This window comes from Melanostigma gelatinosum, assembly GCF_949748355.1.
Source record: "Melanostigma gelatinosum genome assembly, chromosome: 19".
Lineage (NCBI taxonomy): Eukaryota > Metazoa > Chordata > Actinopteri > Perciformes > Zoarcidae > Melanostigma > Melanostigma gelatinosum.
This window is the reverse complement of record NC_136652.1, coordinates 5,473,370-5,496,069: the sequence shown is the minus strand read 5'-3', so window position 1 is coordinate 5,496,069 and position 22,700 is coordinate 5,473,370. Positions and strand designations below refer to the sequence as shown.

The window sequence follows — 22,700 nt, the reverse complement described above, 5'->3', positions numbered from 1 at the left end:
CACTCGCCGTAACAGTCTCAGCAGTATGTTTGGACGGTGTGGACATAAAACGTTTTTCGACATACTACACTAAGACTTCTGCTGTTATTACTCCTGTCACTTCATAAGCATGCACGTCCCACTCTTGTGAACACAAGCCCTCAGGAACGCCTGGAGGACGTTCTTCAAATTTGGCACAAAAGTCCACTGAAGGATTACCTCATTTGAATTTAAAAGTAAGTCACTGCAACCTCATGTCCATCCAAACCTCATGGACGCAACATCTCAGGTCTGCCTAAAGGGAATTTCATCATATGTGGCACAAACATCCACTTGGGTTCAAGGGAATAGATTTCGGTGGTCACTGTGACCTCATAGATTATAGAAACAGTCTCAGTCTCCTGATGAGAAGCAATGAACGACAAACGAACACTGTAGCATTTGCTTTATTTGAACTGCAAGGCTCGCAACAATGACAGACAGCTCATGGGAAGCGGGCAGGTCACAGAGAAGTCACATGACCCCTGTGGCCATAGAGCGTAAACTATAACCAGCGTCTGAGAACTAAAGCGTGGAGCTGCCAGAGGAAACCGGCGCTTCCATATCAGCCAACAGACGGGAGGACTTTCCCTGAACCACACCATGAACATACTTAAGCCACTGAACACGATGAGAGTGAAGTCATTTACAGCTGAGGTCAGGGCTCGGCGTTCACACCGGTTTTCCTTTGTGGTGATGTGTCACACACACAAGCGGAGAAATGTAAACGGTGTATATAAGAGATGATCGATTTAGCAGTCAAAATTACAACACTAGGCCATACATCTTAAATACTGCATATTTAACTGTTGTTGAGAAGAGGAGTTTTACTTTATAATGGGGCCCCCCCCCCCAGACCACTAAGTGATGTGCAAACTGTGAAATGACTCTGGACGCTTTAACCGTTTGTTCTACTCAAAGGAGCAGGGCTGAACACAAGCCTGTCAGAAGGAATGCTGCTCCTCTGCAGAGTGCAGAAAACAAAAATCTAAATAAATACATTCTCAAAAGTACACAGAAAAGGTTCAACGTGTTGGCGCAGACCGCCGCCGCCTCACTGACTTTGTGGAACCGGATGTGATGCAACGCTTTACTGACGGTGAAGCTACTGGAGACCAAAGATGGATCCAGGCGAGTGTCGTGTGCTTACACAAGCCACAGTCTGTGTAAACCAAGAAACCGTTTTTACATTTGAGAGCAGTGCGTTCATGAAAACATTTAATTCATGGCAATAAAGTACTCTTCTCATCACTTTTCAGACACACGGCGGTGAAGTCGGTTTACCCCTTTGACCCCTCATGTTTCTGCTCTTTACCCTCCAGTCTGAGCTACACCTGGTGTACGTATTCCCAGGGTGAAGGGCAGCAGGACTACGCATGGAGAACTGTTTGGATGAGACACACTTAGGCAAGTAAAGCGCTTTGTGTGTTCATAAACACACAGCAGGGTACATGTGTGGATACGAGTGGATACAGGAAGTTGAGCCATTTAGAGTCTAAACATTTATTGATCAAACAAAACAACAATAACGTTTTCTTTCTATTTCCATGTTGGATTAGAATGTTTTGGGACTCAACTTTCCATCATGCTTTGGGTGAAGTGTGATGTTGCCAATAAGTCCAGATGTTCCTATGACAACAGTGAGATTACTCTTGAAACAGAAGAACACGGTGATTATGATCTGAAGATATATATATATATAAGACCTGTACGGCCACATTCAGCTCTGTGTGTACAGTGTGTGTCTTCTGCCCTGACTGAGTCATGACTGTAAGAAGTGGTGCAGGGTTTCACACTAATCTTCTAGGTTCAAAGTTCGAATAACCTGCCAGAGGCTGTTAAACTACGGTAATATCATATTTGATGGGAATGTGGCTTATTTTTCTCACTCAATTGTCATCATAAACACAAAAGTCTGAAATGTAAAAATGTGTACATGGGACAGACTGCAGCTTCCTTCAGCTCCGTTACTGCTTCTCAACATGCACGCCCAAGAGAGGTGAGGGAATACTAACACCCAAAGTCAGTACTGTCTGTATCCTGTGGTGGACCAACATCCCTGTCCTACCGGTTCCCCCTCCCCGCTCACAAACCGTCCAGCGCGGTGGCGTCGCCGTCCGCTCCGGCGGGACTCAGTTCGCACATGTAGAAGAGCGACTCGGCGCTGGCCTCCGCCTCCGTCAGAGGCTCCAGGCGGATCAGGGAGCTGCGGGCCGGCTGCTTAGACCGCGGGCTGGTGTCCAGCAGCTCCGCGGGCGGCTCGGCCTCCACAGAAGCAGCAGCGCTGGAAGAGGCCTGGAGGTGGCTGGTATAGGAGCCCATGCTGCTGCTGCTGGGACCCAGGTCCAGCTCCGGGTGAGTAATGCAGCCATCCAGGATGGCCAGAAGAGGGCAAGACGTGTACTGGATCAACTGCTTATCTGAACACAAGACACCGGAAGAGTCCTTATTTGTTGTACGGAGAAGACCTAAACAGCCACACCTCCAGCTCCTCCACGCTGTATATACATACACGGACACATGCAACCATGAATGGTCCGTGCAGAGAAATGAGCTGCGTATCAGGGAAACTACGAAAAGAAGTTCCCTCCTAATTCTTCTATTCGCATCGTCCCAATAGTGCCCGTGCAGCCATCATGAGGCATTATGAGTCATTGCAACATTTAGGCTCATCTGTTCTGATTGCTTCTAAAATGATCGCATGAATCTGTGGTGTCCCCCCAAACCAGAGGAATCATTTCAAAATGGAAGTTTGACAGGTGAACACCATTGATTTATTTATGTTTATTATGGTGAACTTGGCCTGCATTATGATGAGGACTTGGAGGATATGAAGTGGCTGGCTTCATTTACACAACATGTGCAGGTGATGAAGATGTGCTCCGTGAGGTGTGCAGAGAGCGTGGCGCACTGGAGACCCACTCCCATTGTGGCATCGGATAGATGACTTTAGTTTTTTAGATTTGTGTCTCTGTCCCTATTTAATAAACCATAAAAAAAAATATATATATATCCACATTTGTACTGATTTTACACACAAAAACGACATGAAAGCTGAATTGGTACATGGTGATACATGCACAGTGTTCGGAGATATTACTGAGAACCACTGAAGCTCTGTTCTGCAGCTCTTTCAGGTTTCAGATCATTTCATCAGCTGCCTACGAGCGCTCGTAGTCTGGCTCTCTCTGCGCTCCGGGAGCGGGGAACGTGATGATGATGATGATAATGATGATGATGATGAGACGGCACTCATGAATTATTGAGCAGAATTTGATTCAAGATTCGAGTTGCTTTACGTCTCTGACAATTGAAAGATGCTGAGGGAATAGTCACAGCACAAACAACACCGCTGGTTTGAATGATACGGTGGATCTGTAAGTTACATCACACTTCAGCTAAGTGTGTCACATTCCCCCCCCCCCCCCCCCGTCTACATAACGTGCGTATGCATGCATCAAGGTTTCGAGTTTGGTTTGATAGATCAAACCTTCTGTGTGGGCAGTGGCGTCCGCCTCTTACAGGTCCCGTATTGAGCGTACGTGATGGTTATAAATGAGAAGCACGATAAGTCCAGTGTGAGAGGATCCTGTGCTCACCTGTGTTGACTTCCTCTGTTCTGCCTCGGTTTAGCTGTGCCGTGTTGTCTTTGGAGGACACGCCCTCCTGAAAACACACGGAGAGGGAATGACGAATACACGAAAGCAGCTTCAACATAAAAGCGGTGGATTAAAGTATAGATTCATCAACAATATTGACATGGCCTTATGTAGACTGACGGAGTTATCGGTCCACTGAATTCCTTCCGTCTGTCTCCAGCGGCTGTAAAGAGATCCCTCACTGACAGATGGAGGCATCCAGAGTTAAATCAATTCTTAAGTTCAGTTAAGACCAATGTCACACGAATAAAGTACCTTCTGTTTTCCAGTGTGACCTGTTTATCTGATGTGCTTTAGTGTATTTAATCATTACTGCACTGTCCTCGTCTGTTCTAATGTTGTAATTTGCCTTCATGGATGAACACAGTCAGGGGACCACAGCCCTGAAATAAAAGCCATCAGATGTGTCGTTGATCAGGTGAATTGTCTTTAAGTTTGTTCGTGATGTCATTTTACCTCGAAGGCATCAAAGTCCATGCCAAACTGTTTTCCATAAAGCATGGCCTGGAAGTCCTCCAGACTGCAGTCAATACTGTCCAGATAGTCCATCAGCTCCATCCTGATGACACACACAAAACACCATGTTCCACCAGGAGCCAGCAACTCTTCTTCTTCTTCTTCTCATAAACATGTAGAACATATTAAAGTAGTATCGCCACATGGAAAGCCTGACAGACGTACTAGTGGACATTTATTATACATTGGTTACTAGTTACTATGCTACAGACTAACCACTCCACAAAAGATCCACAAATGCATGGAGCATGAGACTCGTTAATTCTCACAAGCAATTGTAAATAAACCTTCACAATCCCTATATTCATTTGAGAAATCATCCGCTTAGCATTTTAAAAAGGAAATGTATTTGTGACCCGTTAAGACTGAGTCAGCAGATCATTGTGTGTCACACAAAATTCACATGTGTAGGGAAGACCCAGCGCTCTCCAGTAGATGGCGGAAATGCAACATTTATAGACGCCAACTGCTGTTAAACCGAACGGAAGAAGAAAATAAGCCTTCGCCAAATAAACATTGGTCCAACGGTAGCACTCTCAATAACGCACCTGTGGATACTTCCTGAGCCTAGCAGGCCTGCAATAACGTTCGGAGTGAGCTTCTGCTTCTGTACGAATTACCATTAGGTCGGCACTTACTTGCCCAGCAGGCTGATGTTCTGCGACATCGCCCCGTTCTCGCTCAGGATGGAGTCCATCAGCTTGACGGGGTCCTCCAGACTGAGGCTTGAGGCTTTGTTGAGCTGCAGGGCGCTGCTGGTCGCTCCACTGCCGTCGTCTGCTGCTGCCGCCGCTGACACACCAGCCTCGGTCTGTATGACGTCGTCTGTGCAGGAGGTGCTCACCTCCGTCTCCGCCGGTAGCAACGCACAGCTGTCCAGCTCGACTTCCACGATGTCCATGTCACTGAGGGAGGACGTGTTCATTGAGGTCCTGCTGGCTATTTAATGCACTGGCTGGTCCTTTAAAGTCAACTTATTCAAAGGTTTGTTCATCAATCAGTACGCCAACACACATTGACGTCCAATGTGGTGCTTTGAAGTACTAAATGTGTTGAACGCACATAATATATATATGGAGTTACTCACCAATGCACTGGCATAAGAACTATGAACAGTATTTTTAACCAGGAGTTATACTGAATTGACATCATCACAAAATGAATGGCAGTTTGAAAGCAGGAGAACAGAGTGAATGTCACCCGATGACTTATGGGTAACTGGTCTCACCCTTGCTCGTGGGCTCTGGGCGACCCCTCTGCGACCTCAGCTGCCGCCTCGGCGTCACTCTCGGTCAGGTCACAGATGATGACGTCATCCGATACCTCGGAGCTCTTCACGCCGTTCAGACTGTTGACAGACGTCTACACGGACACACGCGGGACTTCACAAATATTCATATACAACACGTCGCACATTCGACAGCAGCCTTTTAAAAAGAGACAACAAAACCCACGTGGGCTTAAAGAGTGAAGTGCGAGGAGTAACCGATCCTATCCGGAGTGCACTACAGGTGACACTCCCCATGTTTATGTCACTGGGTTCTGCTAGTTACTGACCTGGTCCACACACACGTTGTCATCATAGATCTGATGGATGTATTTGGGCTTCTTTCCATTGCTGTTCATAAGAAGTGGCCTGTCAAAAGGACGACAACAGTTCAAGTTCATACAGACGAGGGTTTACATGATGCTGGTTTACTGTCGTTGGTAAAGACAACAATACACCATTGAGGATTTAAATAATAGATTATTCATGGAGGTCATTCCAGTGAAAATGGCAAAAAATGAAGCGGTCCCTTTCTTGCCAGTGTGAACTCACCTTTTGCGTTTTAAATTCAGGATGCGGTTGTTCTGCACCAATGTGACGATGAAGTGAATCAGCTGAAAAGAGAAGAGTCTGAGACTGAACAGAACACCTGCTGCGTGGCGACATTAGACTTCCCTTTCTAAAGTAAGGAATCAACGCCACAACAATGTAAACTGAATAGAAATGAACTGTGTTTATATTTTTAACAGGCACAGTCCACGTCAAGCTGTCAATACTCAGTCAGTGCTCACCTTTTTGATGAGCTGTTGTTGGTGGGCATGTATCTGTCGCAGATCTGAGATCTCCCTCCACAGAGCTTCATTCTCCCTGAAGAAAAACAAAAAACAAGTTTAATTTACAGTCTGCAACACCAACCCTGGGTCACAGCTACTGCAGGCCTTCTGGTTTCTGACGAGTCATCTGAAATGTGTTTTCCTTCTCTGTGGCGGTAATGTTGAAGCTGTAATATTGCACAGAGCTTCACGCTCACCGCTTGAGTGTTGCCAGCCTGACGTCGATGTTCTCCTGTTTGCTGTGGACGCTGTGAACACTCGCCAAGATCTGGCTCAGGTCATCCTGTCGAATCTTGTTGTCCTCTGGCCGAGTGTTGGAAACCTGACGGACAATAATTACAATCAAATGTAGTGTTTGCAGCATCTTAACCCCGGAAGCTCTGTCCTGAATGTAGAGCGATGACGAGGCTTCTGGCAAGTGTCACAGTGAGCATGCACAATACGTAGAGATGACCCCACCTTCCTCTTGATGTTCTCCAGTAGGTTGTCCTGTCCATGTTTGAAGTAGGGGTGCTGAAACTCCACTGGGCCGTCTCGCTCCTGTTTCACAACGCCTGTGTCGATGTGCATCACTTTACGGAATCCATCTGCGCAAGGACACGAACACACAGACGTAAACACATAGTCACAAACCTTCATTTTCAGAAATAGCCCCACTCGAGCCAACTTGTCTGCGGTATCTGTGTGCATGACACGGGTGTAAAATGAGGTGTAAGAGCAGAAAGAGAGAGCAGGGTGTCTGCGTGTGCACGAGGGGAGACCCGGCCCCCCGTCTCTCAGCTATTCACAGAGAGGGGAGGACAGCCAGCATGCAATGCAGGCAGCTACAAGTGAGGAGCTGGCTAGCAGCACGCTAGGAAGAGTCACACAAACAAGTGGGATTACAATGAGTCAGGTGATCGTTTTGTATGCGGGAGGCTAAGCTACACTCAACAGCAGTACACAAGAGCTCTGACTACCTTCTCTGGCTTATTGGCTAAATGTTAGCAAGTGCTTAACCATTTGCGTTGCTAGCTAACACTGCATGGTGTCCCACTGCTAGAACCTGCTCTGGCTCCTAGGCTGTGGTCTAAAAGAAAGAAATAAACACCCGAATGTCTTTTCCTAAACACTATTCCTTGATCTCGATGGAAAAGGTCATGAGGTCAAGGAGAGAAGTGAATGAGAATTCACTAGGATTTAGGAAAAGAGACCCACGGAGCTCAGAGAATCCCACTGCACAGTCACTAAGCTACGCAATTATGACGCGAGTTGGTTGTGGGGAAACTACAACGCTCCAAAGATGGAACCGACAAGTTCAGTGATGTGCCATAAGAAGAAAACTGTTCAATGTCAATGTTTCCTACATGCAATAATGTGAATTTGATATATAAATATATATTAGAGGTGTAACGATACGCGTATTCGTATTGAACCGTTCGGTACGAGGCTCACGGTTCGGTACGCATGACGAACCGAATACGTTTGAATAAAAAAATATATATATATTTTTTTATTTAACCAGGTAGTCCCAATTGAGATAAAAATTCTCTTTTGCAAGATGTAAGTAACAATACATGATGTAAGCAAGATGTCAGTAACAATACTGACAAAACATTAAGGAGCAGTTTTTGTTTTTTATGCTTGTGTTGCTAAGAAGACACCCCAGAAGATGGGTCACTCAGGTATAGTTCCATCATTGTTCAAAGTAACTTTATGATGTTAGTTGTAATGAATAAATATATTTTAAAATCAAGTACATTTCTCTGGCATTTATAGTTTTCTACTGTACCGAAACGTACCGAACCGTGGCTCCACTGTATCGTACCGAACCCAACCGTGAATTTTGTGAACCATTACACCCCTAATATATATATATATATATAATATAATATATATAATATAATATAATATATATAATATAATATATATATAATATTATATTATATACATATATATATTATATTATTAATTATTATTATTAATCACATATCTAACACCAAACCAGACTTTCTGCACTGGACCACCCGACTGAGAGTCTGTCCTGCTGATGACCACAGAAGTAACTCGGCGCAACAGCTGATTCAATGTTTACACTGTGCATTGCAGTTACCGTGGTTACCATGGCCTTCGTCCATGCATCGCGCAGCTCTGTTTTACCCTCAACAGAGCTGCCTCTACAGCTGCAGGGATTAGTAGATTAATCGATGGAAAGAAAACACTTGATTGATTGAATTGCTGTCGTGCTTTTCCAGTTAAAATGTCAAACATTTGCTCGTACATAGATCCACGATGTTAGGGTGTGATGCTCTCCTTTGTCTTATACGTCAGTAAACAGAGTATATTTTGGTTTTGGACTGTTGGCTGAATTAAACAAGCCATCGGACCACATCAACTTGGACTGTGGGAAATTACAACAGCAGTTCTCTCACATAGTATCGACAAATATTTGATCAATTAAAATAAGTACCTGCTGATTATTTGATGGTGACAATGACTGTTAGTTGCAGTCCTGCCTGGTGCTGTCCCTGCTTTTTTTACTTGGTTAAGAGGCGAGTCAATACTAGGGCAATAACCTAACAGGCTAGTTTCTCGCTTCTCGGCCTTCATGGGTTAGGTTTTCAGGGCTATGTATCACGACTTATCAGTCATGTGGCTTACAAAGTGTGGCTGCAGACTGACCACGTGAAGGCAGAATAAGACAGCCTTTCCCAGTAGAAGCAACTGCAAAGCAATGACTACCAACTAAATGTATCACAAACCACGACAAGTAGGTAAACGCAGTCTTACACATGTTCAGCTGCCTGATGAAACTGGCCATGTTGTTGTGCTTGAAGAACTTGGGGAGGATCTCCTTGGCAAAGTGCTGCTCGTCCAACACAAGGAAACTGTTGCCCTCCTGGAAACAACCAATGACAGTCAGAACAGCGTCTCAGTGGGCCACTGGATCTATTTCCATAGTGCCACTTCACTGCATGCTCACACATAGCTTTATAAGGACTCGGTGGCCACAAAGCTTGGAGGAACTGATGCTAGCATGACGCACAGACTGGATTTGGCCCAGCGTGCAAAAGCCACCGTTACACGATGAAGAGGAACTACTAGCTAGCTAACAGTTAGCTTCGGCGAATGCTCGCCGATAGGTCGGTGGCTGTTGAATCTTAACAGTTCATTGTTGTTAGCGTGGCGAAATGCTACATTGACTTCCGGGCTAATCGCACTGCCTAGCTAACGTCGGCTCTCTGCTTTGCGTTAGCTTTTAGAACTGGCGGGCTAACTAGCTAAAGGTAGACAATTGCAACGCTAGCGTTACCTGGCTCCAGCTAATAAACTCATTGGTGTCGGCATCCTCGACAAGCGTCCAGAGCTTGGTGAGGAAAGCCGGGACGTTCGAGTTGTGTTTCATCTCGTAAATGCAACGACACGAGCGCCTCTGCTGAAATGCTGCTGAAAGCCTGTTGTTGTTTCAGAAAATGTTATCGCTTACAACTTCCGGTTCTAGTGAACGGGAGCGGATTGGTGGAACACACTTCTCACGTGTGTAGAGACGGAGCGCAATTACTTTTTTGTATTAAATTAATTTACTTATTTATTTACATGTCATTGTTATTGTCGTTCATCATTTTTTTTCAATTTTGCGGAATGTCTGTTGACATTCTTCAATAAAAAAGCTCCACTTTTTAGGGAGCATAGGTCAGGACTAGCATTCCGTTCAGCATTGTGAAATTAAGTTTGAGCAAACACCATTCAACTGTGAACTCCTGTTGCGAATTGTATTGCTTTTTCTCTTGATATGTAAAATGCAACCTTCAAAATCATACATGTGTCAGTGTTTATTTCAGTAGAAATAGAAGTATAAATGAAATTCCCAACCTCTTAATAGGTGGGAGATACCTATTGAATCATCCTTCATAAAATCAGCACATCAGAAAATACTGATCTCAATTCAGAGTGGTTTTCCCAAATCTACTCATTTATGGAACCTAACCTTCCCAGAAATCTTAGCAGAAAAAGTTTGGTCAGACCCTAATAAATTCCTTATTCCAAATAAAATAATTGGGATTAGCCAGACCCAGTATTGTGGATTGCAGACGAGTCACTAATTATCATTATTTTACAAGGTTGAATCTGTTCACTCCACTGGACTGCCATTGAAATAGCGTACAGCTCTACTGTATACAGTCAGGTAGTTGGATGTTAATTTATAGAGACCGTCATTCAGTCCCTGGCTGCTGGCCCTTCTGTCAAAATGAAAATATGCTCGCTAAATATGATCAGGGTCATCTTACCCAATGATGATTACATGTAAGATGGCTCCTCATAGTTCCTCATAGGTGGAAACATCAGATTTTAAGTCTTTTTATAGAAAGTGTAGGACATCATGTGGCCACTAGATGGAATCCTTAACTCACTGCAAAACCTGATCGCTGTCAAACCAGCATGCTGCCAGTACTGATTCATGCAATCTGTTTACTACTTCACTATTTCATACAGCCGGTCTTCTGTAAGTATAATTGAACTTATCTGCCTTTAGTCCTGCTTTTACAACCTGTCTGCACTTAGTACCAATAAACCTTTTATAAGAACCATCCCTGTTGTCTGTTTCCATTTATCTCAACACTTCCTCTATCTGTTTCACATTACCGTACACGTTTTGTAGCTGTAGCATGATTCGATCATTTGAATGAATCAGCCTTTATTTGGGACCTTACAGTCCACAGATTTTCTCTGACAGAAGTAATTGAGGGTAAGCTCTCATTTATAACCATCTTCACATCTAAATAAAACTGAAGCAGATAGAGCGGTGCGGTTAATCAGCAGAGGCATGCCATTATAATTCTGAAAGGAAGAAAGGAAAGGTTTCTGGGCCTAACTTTCAGGCTGGTGGCCATGACTGCTGAGTGAGGTTGACAAGTGTCGGGCTAATTGGATTGGAGGGTAATATTACATCAAAAGACGTCACCCGCTCCTTTAAAATGGCTGTAATTAGGACATTCTTTAACCTCGGACACAGGGGAGATTATGGAGGAGCAGGAATCAGAGTGCATTACAACCACCGACACATTGATTTCATGATGCACAAGATAAATAGTCCTCATCCTATACAGTACCCACAGGGACCCTTATTATCTGCAAAGTAGAATTCACTTCCTGTCAGTTTGGATATAAATTGGGACAAGGAGTCATTGAATTCAACCTGTATATATATTGATCCAAGTTTCAGGGAATTTTAAGCAATAGGTTTGAAAATAGATTTTTAGATGGGTACTTTGTCAGAAAATACAATTTGTTTTTTGCAGGTTGCAGACCCAGTTCAATTATAATGGAACATTGCAATTGATACAATAATCACTATATGGCAAAGACATTTCGTGGCAAATGTAAGACTCGTCAGAAGGTAAAGCGAGCACACGTGACACTGCGTCAGTGAAACACAGAGTTGAGCATCGTTTAAAAAATGACGATACCAGTACCTTTGAAGCGTTAACAATATTAACACAGAACTTCATTTAATACCGTCTTTTACTACTCCGTTCGATGCCCATCATGGGAATGGAAGCATTCAGTGTCGCAAAATGCCGCCCCCACCGTATTTATTTTGATCAGACGCCACAGGCGTGAAGTATAGCCGTCCTTTCCAACGTCTTGGTGGCATCTCAGCGCACTGAACTCGCCGTACTGTATGGGACGCAGCTGCTGCTGTAGTGCGCCGATCACACAACGCATTGAGAGAAACACCAGATCAAAAACACTCACAGCATGGCTCAAGTTTACTTTCGCCAACCTGTTGATGAATTAAAATAAAATATGAATACAAATCATTGACATCCCAATCGTTGCAGAGATAGTGTTGCCCTGTGGCAGATCACACATACCAGCTCAGAAACATACAACAACTGGCGTCACATCATGACGGCAATAGACCTCTGAGCTGACCTTTGACCCTGACCTCAAAATACCTCATCCTGGTTTTCTGTGAATTCTGTGACATGTAGCGCAGTTATGTCAGCGTTTTAAATACATATGTAAGGTAGAACCAAAGCATTCCAGACTAATACAACCTGGCCTGTGTGCGTGTGTGTGTGTGTGTGTTGTTTCAGAGCAGGTAAGAGTCTGCATACTGAGCTGTGCTGTGGACTTGGAACACAGAGTGGTTGGAAAGAACAGACATTTTCCATTGGATGGAGAACTTGGACATTTGTTTTATAGTTGTTGTTCTCTCTCATTACTTTTTTATTAATATTGAAGTCTAGCAGGAAAAAAAAGACCCAGAAGAAGAAGACGGAAAAAAAGAGCGGCATTACAGCTGACCTCGGCAGATTTATTTTTTCCGCCAAATGGATAAATATGTTTTGGAGTTGGCCAAGCGGGTGTCCTAGACTGCCAAAGCATGACTTTTACTGCATTTTCAAACAGTGTTTGATTAAGTGTAACTCAATATGCCTCTTTCTATAAACTGATGCTGTATTTCAATGCCCCCCTCCCGCTCAACACAAAATTGAAAATAAATTATCTCACCAAAAAAGTGGTTATTTTTAAGACCTCTGTATTATAGTGCAACAATAAAACACACCTCCCCAGCCTTTCACTTTGTCCGTGTCTCTCCTCCTTTTCAGGAAGCTATTTCTCCAAACATGATAAAAACCCACTTCTCTTTGTCTTTTGTTTCTCGGTAAAGGCAGGAAGTTCTTTTTTCAAAGGGACATCAAATACATTTCTTTGGGGATTTGGAAATAATTTGACACTACCTGCCAGCCAAAGACAATTCAACAACCACAACACATGTTTCAGCACTTGAGACCAGAGAGTCCTGGCTAACTCAACAGGTTGAAACAATAAGTTACCAGAGGCCACAGAGAACAATTCAAGACGAGCCGGAAGTCAACACTGCCCACCTGTCGCATTTGTGTGGGTGTGCTTCTGCACGTGCGGCTGCTATCTAGAAGGCACTGTCAACACACTCAACATATCATTGCTATTTCAATTGTTTCACAGCTCAGATTCAAAAACAGGTGGTGTTGTCCGTTGCCCCATCGATTTCTCCTCCTCCAGCTGTGGGGCCTAAGGAGGGTGATAGCGGTTTGTCTGTTGTAAATAAAAATATACATTCATTCAATGTTAAACACAGCTTATACGCGGATATGTGAGTTCTAGTACAAGAAGGTCAAAAACGCCAGGTGGGGCACTCTCGCACTCGCCTGAACAAAGTGGAAATTACTAGAACTCTGAAGGATAGCTTTTGCCCCAGTTAAATGGCACATAGTCTTACAGAGAACCAGTCTCAACTGCCTGCTCCATCTTAGAGATAGAAAGAGGCGCCCTTGCATATCTAGCGCCTAGCTTATCTAGTTGGCCGAACATAACAATATGCTGCTGAATCAACATCTCACACTGACGTTCCAGAGAAGGCGGATCCCGGACGTGAGCCAGTGTGGGCGGAGATGCTCAGTGCTCCATCAGGCCATTTGAATGCTAGAAACAAATCCGCCTCCTACTATTGCTTTGACCAATAGGCTCCAAAAGGAGGACCTAATATATGAACGCATGCGCACTCTGTCTAAGGGCCTTTTAGCTTTTCATTCACTCCTACAGAGTGAACTTTTTAGGTCCGTGCACGTTTAACTGCTGGACATAATACTTCTGTCACAAATAAACCTTATTGCTTGAATTGAGCTAAACGCCTCGACCTAAGTCTGTTCACCTGAGTTTTCTCCTCAACATGAGATTTATTCTCAACATGGTAGCAGAGTTTGGCTTTAACGATCAGTAGGAGATACATCTCGTGACGGACTTTTTCTTCTGTCCACAGACAAAACAACAGGTGTTTTCCCGAGAGGCTGGGGATTCCGGAGGCCTGCCGGAACGATTCTTATCACCTCGGGGAACTGATCAAACAGCGCTGAATCAAAAGGTGAGCAGAGCCTATTTAAATGAAATCTGCAGAATTGTATGTAGGAAAAACCAAATTGAATTGATCAGAAGTACCGGGTGTGAGTATGAATTGCTTTGACTAAATTTTTAAAGATAAATTGACGAAGCATTGTGACAGGATTGTTATGACAGCAGTGGGGGTTTTTAGCATAGAATGTACATGTGTGTGAGTGGATCTAACAGAAATTAAGGATTGTAAGTTCTATAAACTGGCATCGTGTTCACCGTGTAAGTTTTGATAACTGTTCGGAGGTTACACAGCCGTGGCGAAAGCTTCGGTTCGCTGACCAATGACGGTCTGAAAGACTGAATTCCGGGCCACACTGTTGATTTATGCGAAGTTGCAAGCTGAGATTTGGATCAAGTATATAGAAATGTTGTTGGAATACGCTGATGTGACTGTAGTGTGTCTGGAGACTGCAAAACGCCATTTCCTAAAGGGACCAGGTTCATGCAATGTTGTACACTGTAAAACGAAGATCCATCCAGAGAATTTTAATTGAGAAAAATAAATTGATGAGGTCAAATTGAGGTAATTGATGAGGTTTGTGTACCAGTATTGCAGAAGTGGCAGTGTATGGGTTTGCATGCAGCATAGATGATCTCAGGGAGACATCGATTCAATTGTAGCACAAGATATCGCCACTTTCTTAGGAACCGTGCTCGCACAAGGCGTACACTGTAAACAAAAAGGTCAATAGACCTTTCCTGACGAGGTCTGTGTGCGATTATTTGTGGAATCACGGCTGTGTGTGGTCGATTGAGTGCTGGGTAATGTCTCAGGGAGACACAGGTCGGAATTCAGAGAATGCACAAGAATTCGCCATTTCCTTAGGGACCGTGTTCGCACAAGGCGTACACTGTAAACAATAAGGTCAATAGACCTTTCCTGACGAGGTCTGTGTGCGATTATTTGTGGAATCACGGCAGTGTATGGTCGATTGAGTGTTGAGTAATGCCTATTAGGTATCCATCTCCTTCGGGACCGTGCTCGTGAAAACGCTATAAGAGCAGATCTATATGTGATTTGTGCGTATTTCAGTGACGGCAGTGTATGGTGTCAATCTGGTATGGATGTGAGTGACTGTGTGAAGCGTACAGGTGTTAGAGAGTACATGTGTAGTTGTAAAGTTGTAGTGTTTTTCACCAGGTTGGTGTGCTTCTCAGAGATTGACGGTCAGTGGAGCAGAGCACACGCATAAGACACAAACTTTGCACTCAAACACAGAACCACAAAACACTAGAATAGAAGAGGAAAGCTGAGGGTTAATATACGTGTTAGTTTTACTGGTAGAGTTACAAAGATTACAGATTTATTGGAAATTGTGTTCCATAGGAACCGTGAACAGAGTTAGGAGCGAAGACACAGCAGGCAAAGGCACAGAGGCAAGGGAGTGAACATCTTAGATAAGAAAGACAGCTGCAGCCAAAGCAGGGAGAGATAACAACGTACAGAGGGCACAAGAACATTTCACAGGAGCTTTGGCTCCCCCTGTTGGACATTCGGGAGTACAGCACCTAAAACATTTTGAATTGAAAAAAGGATTGGAATTGGGAAAAAAAAAAAAAACATTTTGAAAAGAAAAAGAGGATTGGAACTGGAAAAGAGGATTGGAATTGAAAAAGATTGATTGAAGGAAAAAAAAAAAAAACTTGAACTGAAAAAGAAAAGAACAACACAAGAAGACATGGCTGGAGCTGTGGCTCCATCTGGTGGCTACTCAGGAGCACTGCGTGCAAAACTGAAAGAAGCTGTAACAGACACAAGAGGCAAGACTGCATGGAAGAGAGACAAGATTCATTGGGATAACTGCATGAAACGATGGACAAAGGAGGGCTGGTGGTGGGCGGCCAGTCCACTACCTCCATCAGCCAACAACCTCCTGCTCGTTACCAACGATTTGACAAAACGAGTGGCTCAAGCACAGACTGCAGAGAGAAATCAAATGACAAATCAAACCAAGCGATGGGGGTTCGCTAACCCACTGAAGCAAGCCCGCAAAGACAGAGAAGAGGAACAGCGAGTGGCAATGATGGCACTAGGAACGGCCATGACGGATCGGATACAGGTGGACATGCCGACCGGAAAAGAACAAACCAGGCCCCATCAGTCACTCGACATCACCCCCCTTGACATTACCCCCCTCGACATCACCCCTACCACTCAAGCCCCGGTAGGTCTGGAAAAGACTGCACAGGAACCGGGCCAGGCATCTCTGGCCTCGGCCCCTCCCCCGCCCTCAACTGGCCTGTCTCCAGCACTTCCTCCGGTTCCTCCCCCCCAGTATCACCTTCGGCCCCATGGCCCGCCCCTCAAAGGAGAAACAGAAGAGATTGATGCCGGTGAATATCCCCTGAGAGCAGCCCCCACTCTCGCGGACCCACTGCGTGATCAATTTGTGCCTTTTGGGTTTGCAGACATGACCAGCATGGTACAACAGCTCCCATCCCTCCACGCGGGAGCCAATCCATGGATTGAGCTCATGGAATCTTTGACTGCTGGCCGCCAGCTGGCAGTGGGCGACCTGAGAGCACTTCTCTCCCGCTGTCTGGACCCAACCCAGTGTACTACCCTACTATACATGGCAGGCGCCGGTGTGGCACCAGATGCCGACCCCTTTGATCGATATCGTACAGCGTTGTGGCAGGAGCTCAGAACTAAGTTCCCCACTCCAGTGAACCAAGGCGCAGTGGCAGCATTCATCTGGGCCCCGGCAGAGCCCCCGCCCCTGTACTTGGCCAGAGCAGAACGGGTGTGGCGCGAGGCCTTCAGAGAGCCACATGATGCAAGCATTACCACAGTGGCACTATGGCGCACAATGGTAAAACGAGGCCTACCTGATGGACCTCGCCAGTGCATGGACGCAGTGGTTGGCCTAGAAGAAATGACACAAGACATGTGGAACGCCCAGCTCCGACATTACCTCTCCAAGCACATTCAAACTGAGGCGGGTAGTGACACAGAAATTAAGGCCCTGCAGAAGGCCCTACTCAAGAAACAACTCAAAGAACAAGACGCGGCTAAGGCAACCAAGAAATCTAAGGCTAAACAGCAACAACAGCTGGTAGTCCAACCTGCACCGGCTCCACCTCCAACGGCACCTACTCCCTCTGTCCCACTGGAGGTCTTGATAGCTATGATGTCAGCAGGCGGTGAACAGTCACGCCCATGGGTCCCTCAGGGCCAATGGGGTGGAAGAAGAGGAGCCAGAAGAAGAGGAGAGCCTGGAGGCAGAGGAGCATCCTATTTCTGCTACAACTGTGGGAAACCGGGACACTTCGCAAGACACTGCAGGTCAGCACGGCAGCAAACACAGAGAGGAAGAGGACAATACTCCAGAGGAGGAGGCGGACATGGCTATGATGGACAAAGACCACAGCAAGGGGCCCATCAGGCTCCTTGGGACGAGGGACATGGTCTCCAAGGCGGGGCCCATGCCACACAGGACGCGATCTGATGACTCGCCTCAATCTGATCATCTGGATGAACCAAGACGGTGTCCATGTCTCGTCCAACCCACCAACTAGTACGTTGTCCATGCCAGTACGCATTCTCTCCCTTGCTCCCGTTACAGAGACAGTGTCCCCCACAGACGAAGAAGTTTTCTGGCTACGCTGTCTTCAAACTGGCCCCCAGACCCCTGCCATCCAATATTGGTTCAACACTCTCAAACCAAAAATCACTCAGCTTTTCCCATACAGAACTCCCCTGGACCACGTCCACTGCACTCATGTCCCCAGACTACTCCCTACCGTTCCACCTTGATGTTTCCGAAAGAGACAGCCTACTCAATGCTGTACTCTTCCAGAAAAAGGGGGGTGAGAGACAGGTACTGATGTATCATTCTTCAAAACCATTTCCGGCCCACCTGAGCTCACAATCGAGCACATCAAAGAACATCAAAAGAAAGCAGGACCTTAGGAATGGTCCGAATGGACACGAAGAGGAGCCTCAAAAGACAAAGAAGGTCTGTGGAGAGCCCACGATGGCAGAGTGGTTGCCTCAGCAGAACTGTGTGCAGCACTCCTACCAGGGGCCCACGGACCTACACACGAGGGAAAGAGACGGACATTGGACAATTTAAAACAACTATGGTGGCATCCGCACATGGAAGCGATATCTTTCCTCTTCTGCGATGAATGTCAAATTTGTGGAAATCACAACCCAAGAAAACCATTCAAGACACCGATGGGATCCTATCCCGTGCCCTCTGCCTGTTTCCAAGACATCAGCATAGATTATACAGATATGGGACTAGAGAACAGAGTGCAGGGAAAGAGGTACATCTTGGTAATGGTAGACAGATTTTCAAGATGGGTGGAAGCAATTCCCACCAAGAGAGAAGACTCGCAGACAGTTGTAAGGTGGCTGCAGACAGAACTGATTCCCCGTTACGGAGTGCCGAGATGCATCCGCTCTGATAACGGATCACACTTTAGCAACACCATGCTCGCACAGGTAGAGCAATTTCTGGGAATCACACACCGATTCGGGTCAGTCTATCACCCGCAATCTCAGGGCCTGGTGGAACGAGCGAATCAGACCCTTAAGGCCAAAATTGCCAAAGTTTGCGCGGGCTCCAAATTAACATGGGTTGAGGCCCTGCCCCTGGCCCTTATGGCCATGAGGTCCGGAAAAGGGGGAGAAACACATCTCTCCCCACACGAGATCATGACTGGCCGGCCGATGCCAGGTCCACCCAGAGATGGAGGTCATATGCCACCTCTGGATGTACAGCAGATTGAAATGTCTGACTATATGAGTGCCCTAACTTCTCTTGCTGAAGCTCTCTCCAAGCAGATCGAGAGGACTCGAGCAGTACCTGAAGCAGCGGCAGCTGGAAAGCAGATACAAGTAGGTGATTGGGTCAGGGTCAAGGTTCACAAGCGCAAGTGGACTGACCCCAGGTGGACTGGGCCGTACGAGGTGAAGGAGGTTACTTCACACTCGGTCCAGGTCAAGGGCAAATCAGGCGCCCCTTGGCACCACCTGACACATTGTGTCCCAGCACCGGTACCAACCAGAACACTAGGAGAAATTCGCACTAATTTGGAAAATGCATCAGGAACTTAGACGCTGTCTAGGGGACCCTTATGCAAACCCCGCCGACCGAGGTCGGCAGCGCTTCACCTGGGAAGGGGTGGGATGTGGGAAGAAAACTATAATGGGGGTGGGAATGGGCATACTAGTTGCCTTACTGATCTGGGGATTAGAAACCAAGTATCAGACACACCAGCACCCATCTCATTCAACTGCCCCTCCTCCCTCACCACACCCGAACTAGACATAGCACCCCACCAGTTTCCGATCCAGACGATTCAGATGATAGGGACCTAAACATAGAGTTACAGCCATTGAATGAGTAGTTCCAAAACATAGAAGTTCACACCTAGCAGGTGTGAAAAGGGGGATTTGTAAATAAAAATATACATTCATTCAATGTTAAACACAGCTTATACGCGGATATGTGAGTTCTAGTACAAGAAGGTCAAAAACGCCAGGTGGGGCACTCTCGCACTCGCCTGAACAAAGTGGAAATTACTAGAACTCTGAAGGATAGCTTTTGCCCCAGTTAAATGGCACATAGTCTTACAGAGAACCAGTCTCAACTGCCTGCTCCATCTTAGAGATAGAAAGAGGCGCCCTTGCATATCTAGCGCCTAGCTTATCTAGTTGGCCGAACATAACAATATGCTGCTGAATCAACATCTCACACTGACGTTCCAGAGAAGGCGGATCCCGGACGTGAGCCAGTGTGGGCGGAGATGCTCAGTGCTCCATCAGGCCATTTGAATGCTAGAAACAAATCCGCCTCCTACTATTGCTTTGACCAATAGGCTCCAAAAGGAGGACCTAATATATGAACGCATGCGCACTCTGTCTAAGGGCCTTTTAGCTTTTCATTCACTCCTACAGAGTGAACTTTTTAGGTCCGTGCACGTTTAACTGCTGGACATAATACTTCTGTCACAAATAAACCTTATTGCTTGAATTGAGCTAAACGCCTCGACCTAAGTCTGTTCACCTGAGTTTTCTCCTCAACATGAGATTTATTCTCAACACTGTCCGACACAGTGGTGCAAGAAAGCTCAGCAGCTACAAGACAAACTGCTATGGAATTTGGTGTAGATGTTCATTTGCCACTTAAGGATATTGCTAACTCCTCGATTTCTCCTCTAGCACTCCAACAGTATCTACATGTATACACTAGAAATATCTAAATCTAAATCACAGATCCCCTCCAAAATTATGAAACACATTTATGCATCCTAGAACATGAACTCCTTTCATTTTGGACACTAAAAAAATCCTCTGGTTCAATCTTTGGTTAAAAAAGGTGAAATCGTCTAAAAGTGCTCGATCGAAAAGTAATTTTGTTAATTTGTTGTCCATCAATACAAGTGATTAGTGAACCTGCGCCAGCCCCTGCAGTGTTCAGGCAACAGAACTACTTGGTTAGGTTTAGGGAAAGATCGTGGTTTGCTATCTGAACCTCTATTTTCTTACAAAATAATGCATTCAGTTTCTTTGTCTTATACTGTGAAAGAGCAAGGCCACATGCCATTTTGAAATTTTGTAATTTTAGGCTGCCTTCACTCACAGTTTGACTGTTGATCGGTGTGCATTGTCCCTGCAAAATAAACAAATAAATAAAATGACCCACTGGATTAGGAAAACCAGTTGAAACTTGGGAAAACTTGTTTACCCTCCCGATGGATCCACCCTGGTGACACTGGGATGTAAGACAGACAAGTACCAGTCTGAACTCCAGTGTAACTTGGTACACATTTGACAAACTGCTCCATTTGACATTGCCCACACAGTTTAACACAGGTTGACTGCGCTCCGACCCTCTGACCCTGCACCCTGCGTGATTATAGAACGATGGGCAAAAGGAAAGTTATGCAGGATACGAAAGCACACAGCGTGGTGACGGCAGCACATTGGCAAACACATCACAGATCCCTCACCGCGAGATCTTCTGACATCAGATTGACAGTTTGAAGGAAGTTTTATGACGTCTTACTCCTGTGGCTTCCAACAAAACAATTCGGACATCACTCAGACAGTCATGGAGAGAGAGAGAGCTGATACTTAAACGAAAGAAACTGATCAGTGACAGTCAGTGCTATAATTTGGCCATTGATGCTCAGAGAAATGTAAATCTCTGACATAAAGGTTTTCTAACGCACAGATGCCCTTTAACAGCTGATACACTGTACATGTCCCTGTACTCCCTTCTCACTCCAAACCCAAAGTGAAGCTGCGAGCCCCTTAACCAGCTCCAACCATCCTTGTAAACCTGTTACAGCGCTAGCGCACAATACAAAAAGCCATAGCAATAAAACGTGAACGCGATTGCTTTAAAACCTGTGTGCCAGCTGCCTCACAATTTTTTATTATTTGCATATTAATTTTGTTTCTTCTCATGCGTTTCTACCGGGACACGAGGCCCCGGGAGACACAGAGCGCAGTCGCTTTCGTTTAACAAACCCAGGAGGCCAACCAGTGAGAGGGTTACATCTTTAGATATCTAGCTCATCCACTGGACAGGATATCTGTTGTATTTGTTGGACACAGAGGTGTGAAGGTTAGATAACGGCTTATAACTTCTTCATGTGGTAGTGTATGCATGTGTCTTTGATTGTGTGTATGTACGGATATGTGTGTGTGTGTGTGTGTGTGTGTTGGGGGCTGGGGGTGTAAATGCGTGGGTGAAAGTAAGCTCAGTCAGGTGGGGAACTACAAAGACAGGATATCATTAGTGAGAGCTGAAGTCACAGCTATGGTATCAACACTGCGTGAAATGAGGTCAGTCCTGTAAGCAGATGGTGGGAGAGAAGCTAACAATTCAATAAAAATACGAACCAGAAAAAAAAAGAAATCTTCAAAGAATGGTTCTTGCAATCCGTCCAACCCACTCGCTACAGTGAACATTGATACTGGGCCATTCTGCAAACCCAAGATTATGTCCAATGACCACATGTGAGTCATCTTTGTCATTAATTATCCTCCCAATATCTGTGGATGGCAACTGCAGCATGGGTAAATAAAGGCTGTTTTATGAATCTGAACCATTGTGGAATCGTGTACATGCAGATTAATTAAGATTCATTTCCACATCATGAAATAACAAGAACAAGAGCTCTGGAGACAATGTTGTCCATAACATGGGTTGGCCAGAAAGATGGGATAGAAAGAGCAAATTCATGCATTCTAAAATGATTCAGTGTGGCTTTGTAGCACAAAGGCAGTAAAACTGCCTGTGCCAAAGCACACTGTATATAATCCATCGGGTTTAATCATAACTAGAAAATTACGCAAGAACTTTTGACAGTGTGGCTTCTACTGCCCGAAGACGTCGCAATATCTACACACGCCGATGCTACCGATAGTATCGTTGAGGTTCGATTGATATAGCTCTTTTCTCTTTTCTGCATTTTAGATTCATACTCTTGGATTGAATCTTGTATTTGTGATGAACAGTCCACAAA

The 22,700-nt window shown here is 45.3% G+C and overlaps 1 protein-coding gene across 1 annotated transcript; it reads right to left on the bottom strand.

Annotated features, from left to right (window-relative positions):
- Nucleotides 1-409: 409 nt before the first annotated feature.
- Nucleotides 410-9,725, bottom strand: hsf2 (heat shock transcription factor 2). Its single transcript, XM_079290241.1, has 12 exons — nucleotides 9,586-9,725; nucleotides 9,063-9,171; nucleotides 6,753-6,880; nucleotides 6,491-6,615; nucleotides 6,252-6,327; nucleotides 6,013-6,074; nucleotides 5,751-5,829; nucleotides 5,422-5,555; nucleotides 4,832-5,098; nucleotides 4,134-4,236; nucleotides 3,618-3,684; nucleotides 410-2,438 (listed from the first exon to the last, which is right to left on the bottom strand). Exons 1-12 carry the CDS (start codon nucleotides 9,676-9,678, stop codon nucleotides 2,104-2,106), a joined length of 1,578 nt encoding a protein of 525 aa, XP_079146367.1. The 5' UTR covers nucleotides 9,679-9,725; the 3' UTR covers nucleotides 410-2,103.
- Between the last annotated feature and the right edge of the window lie 12,975 nt (nucleotides 9,726-22,700).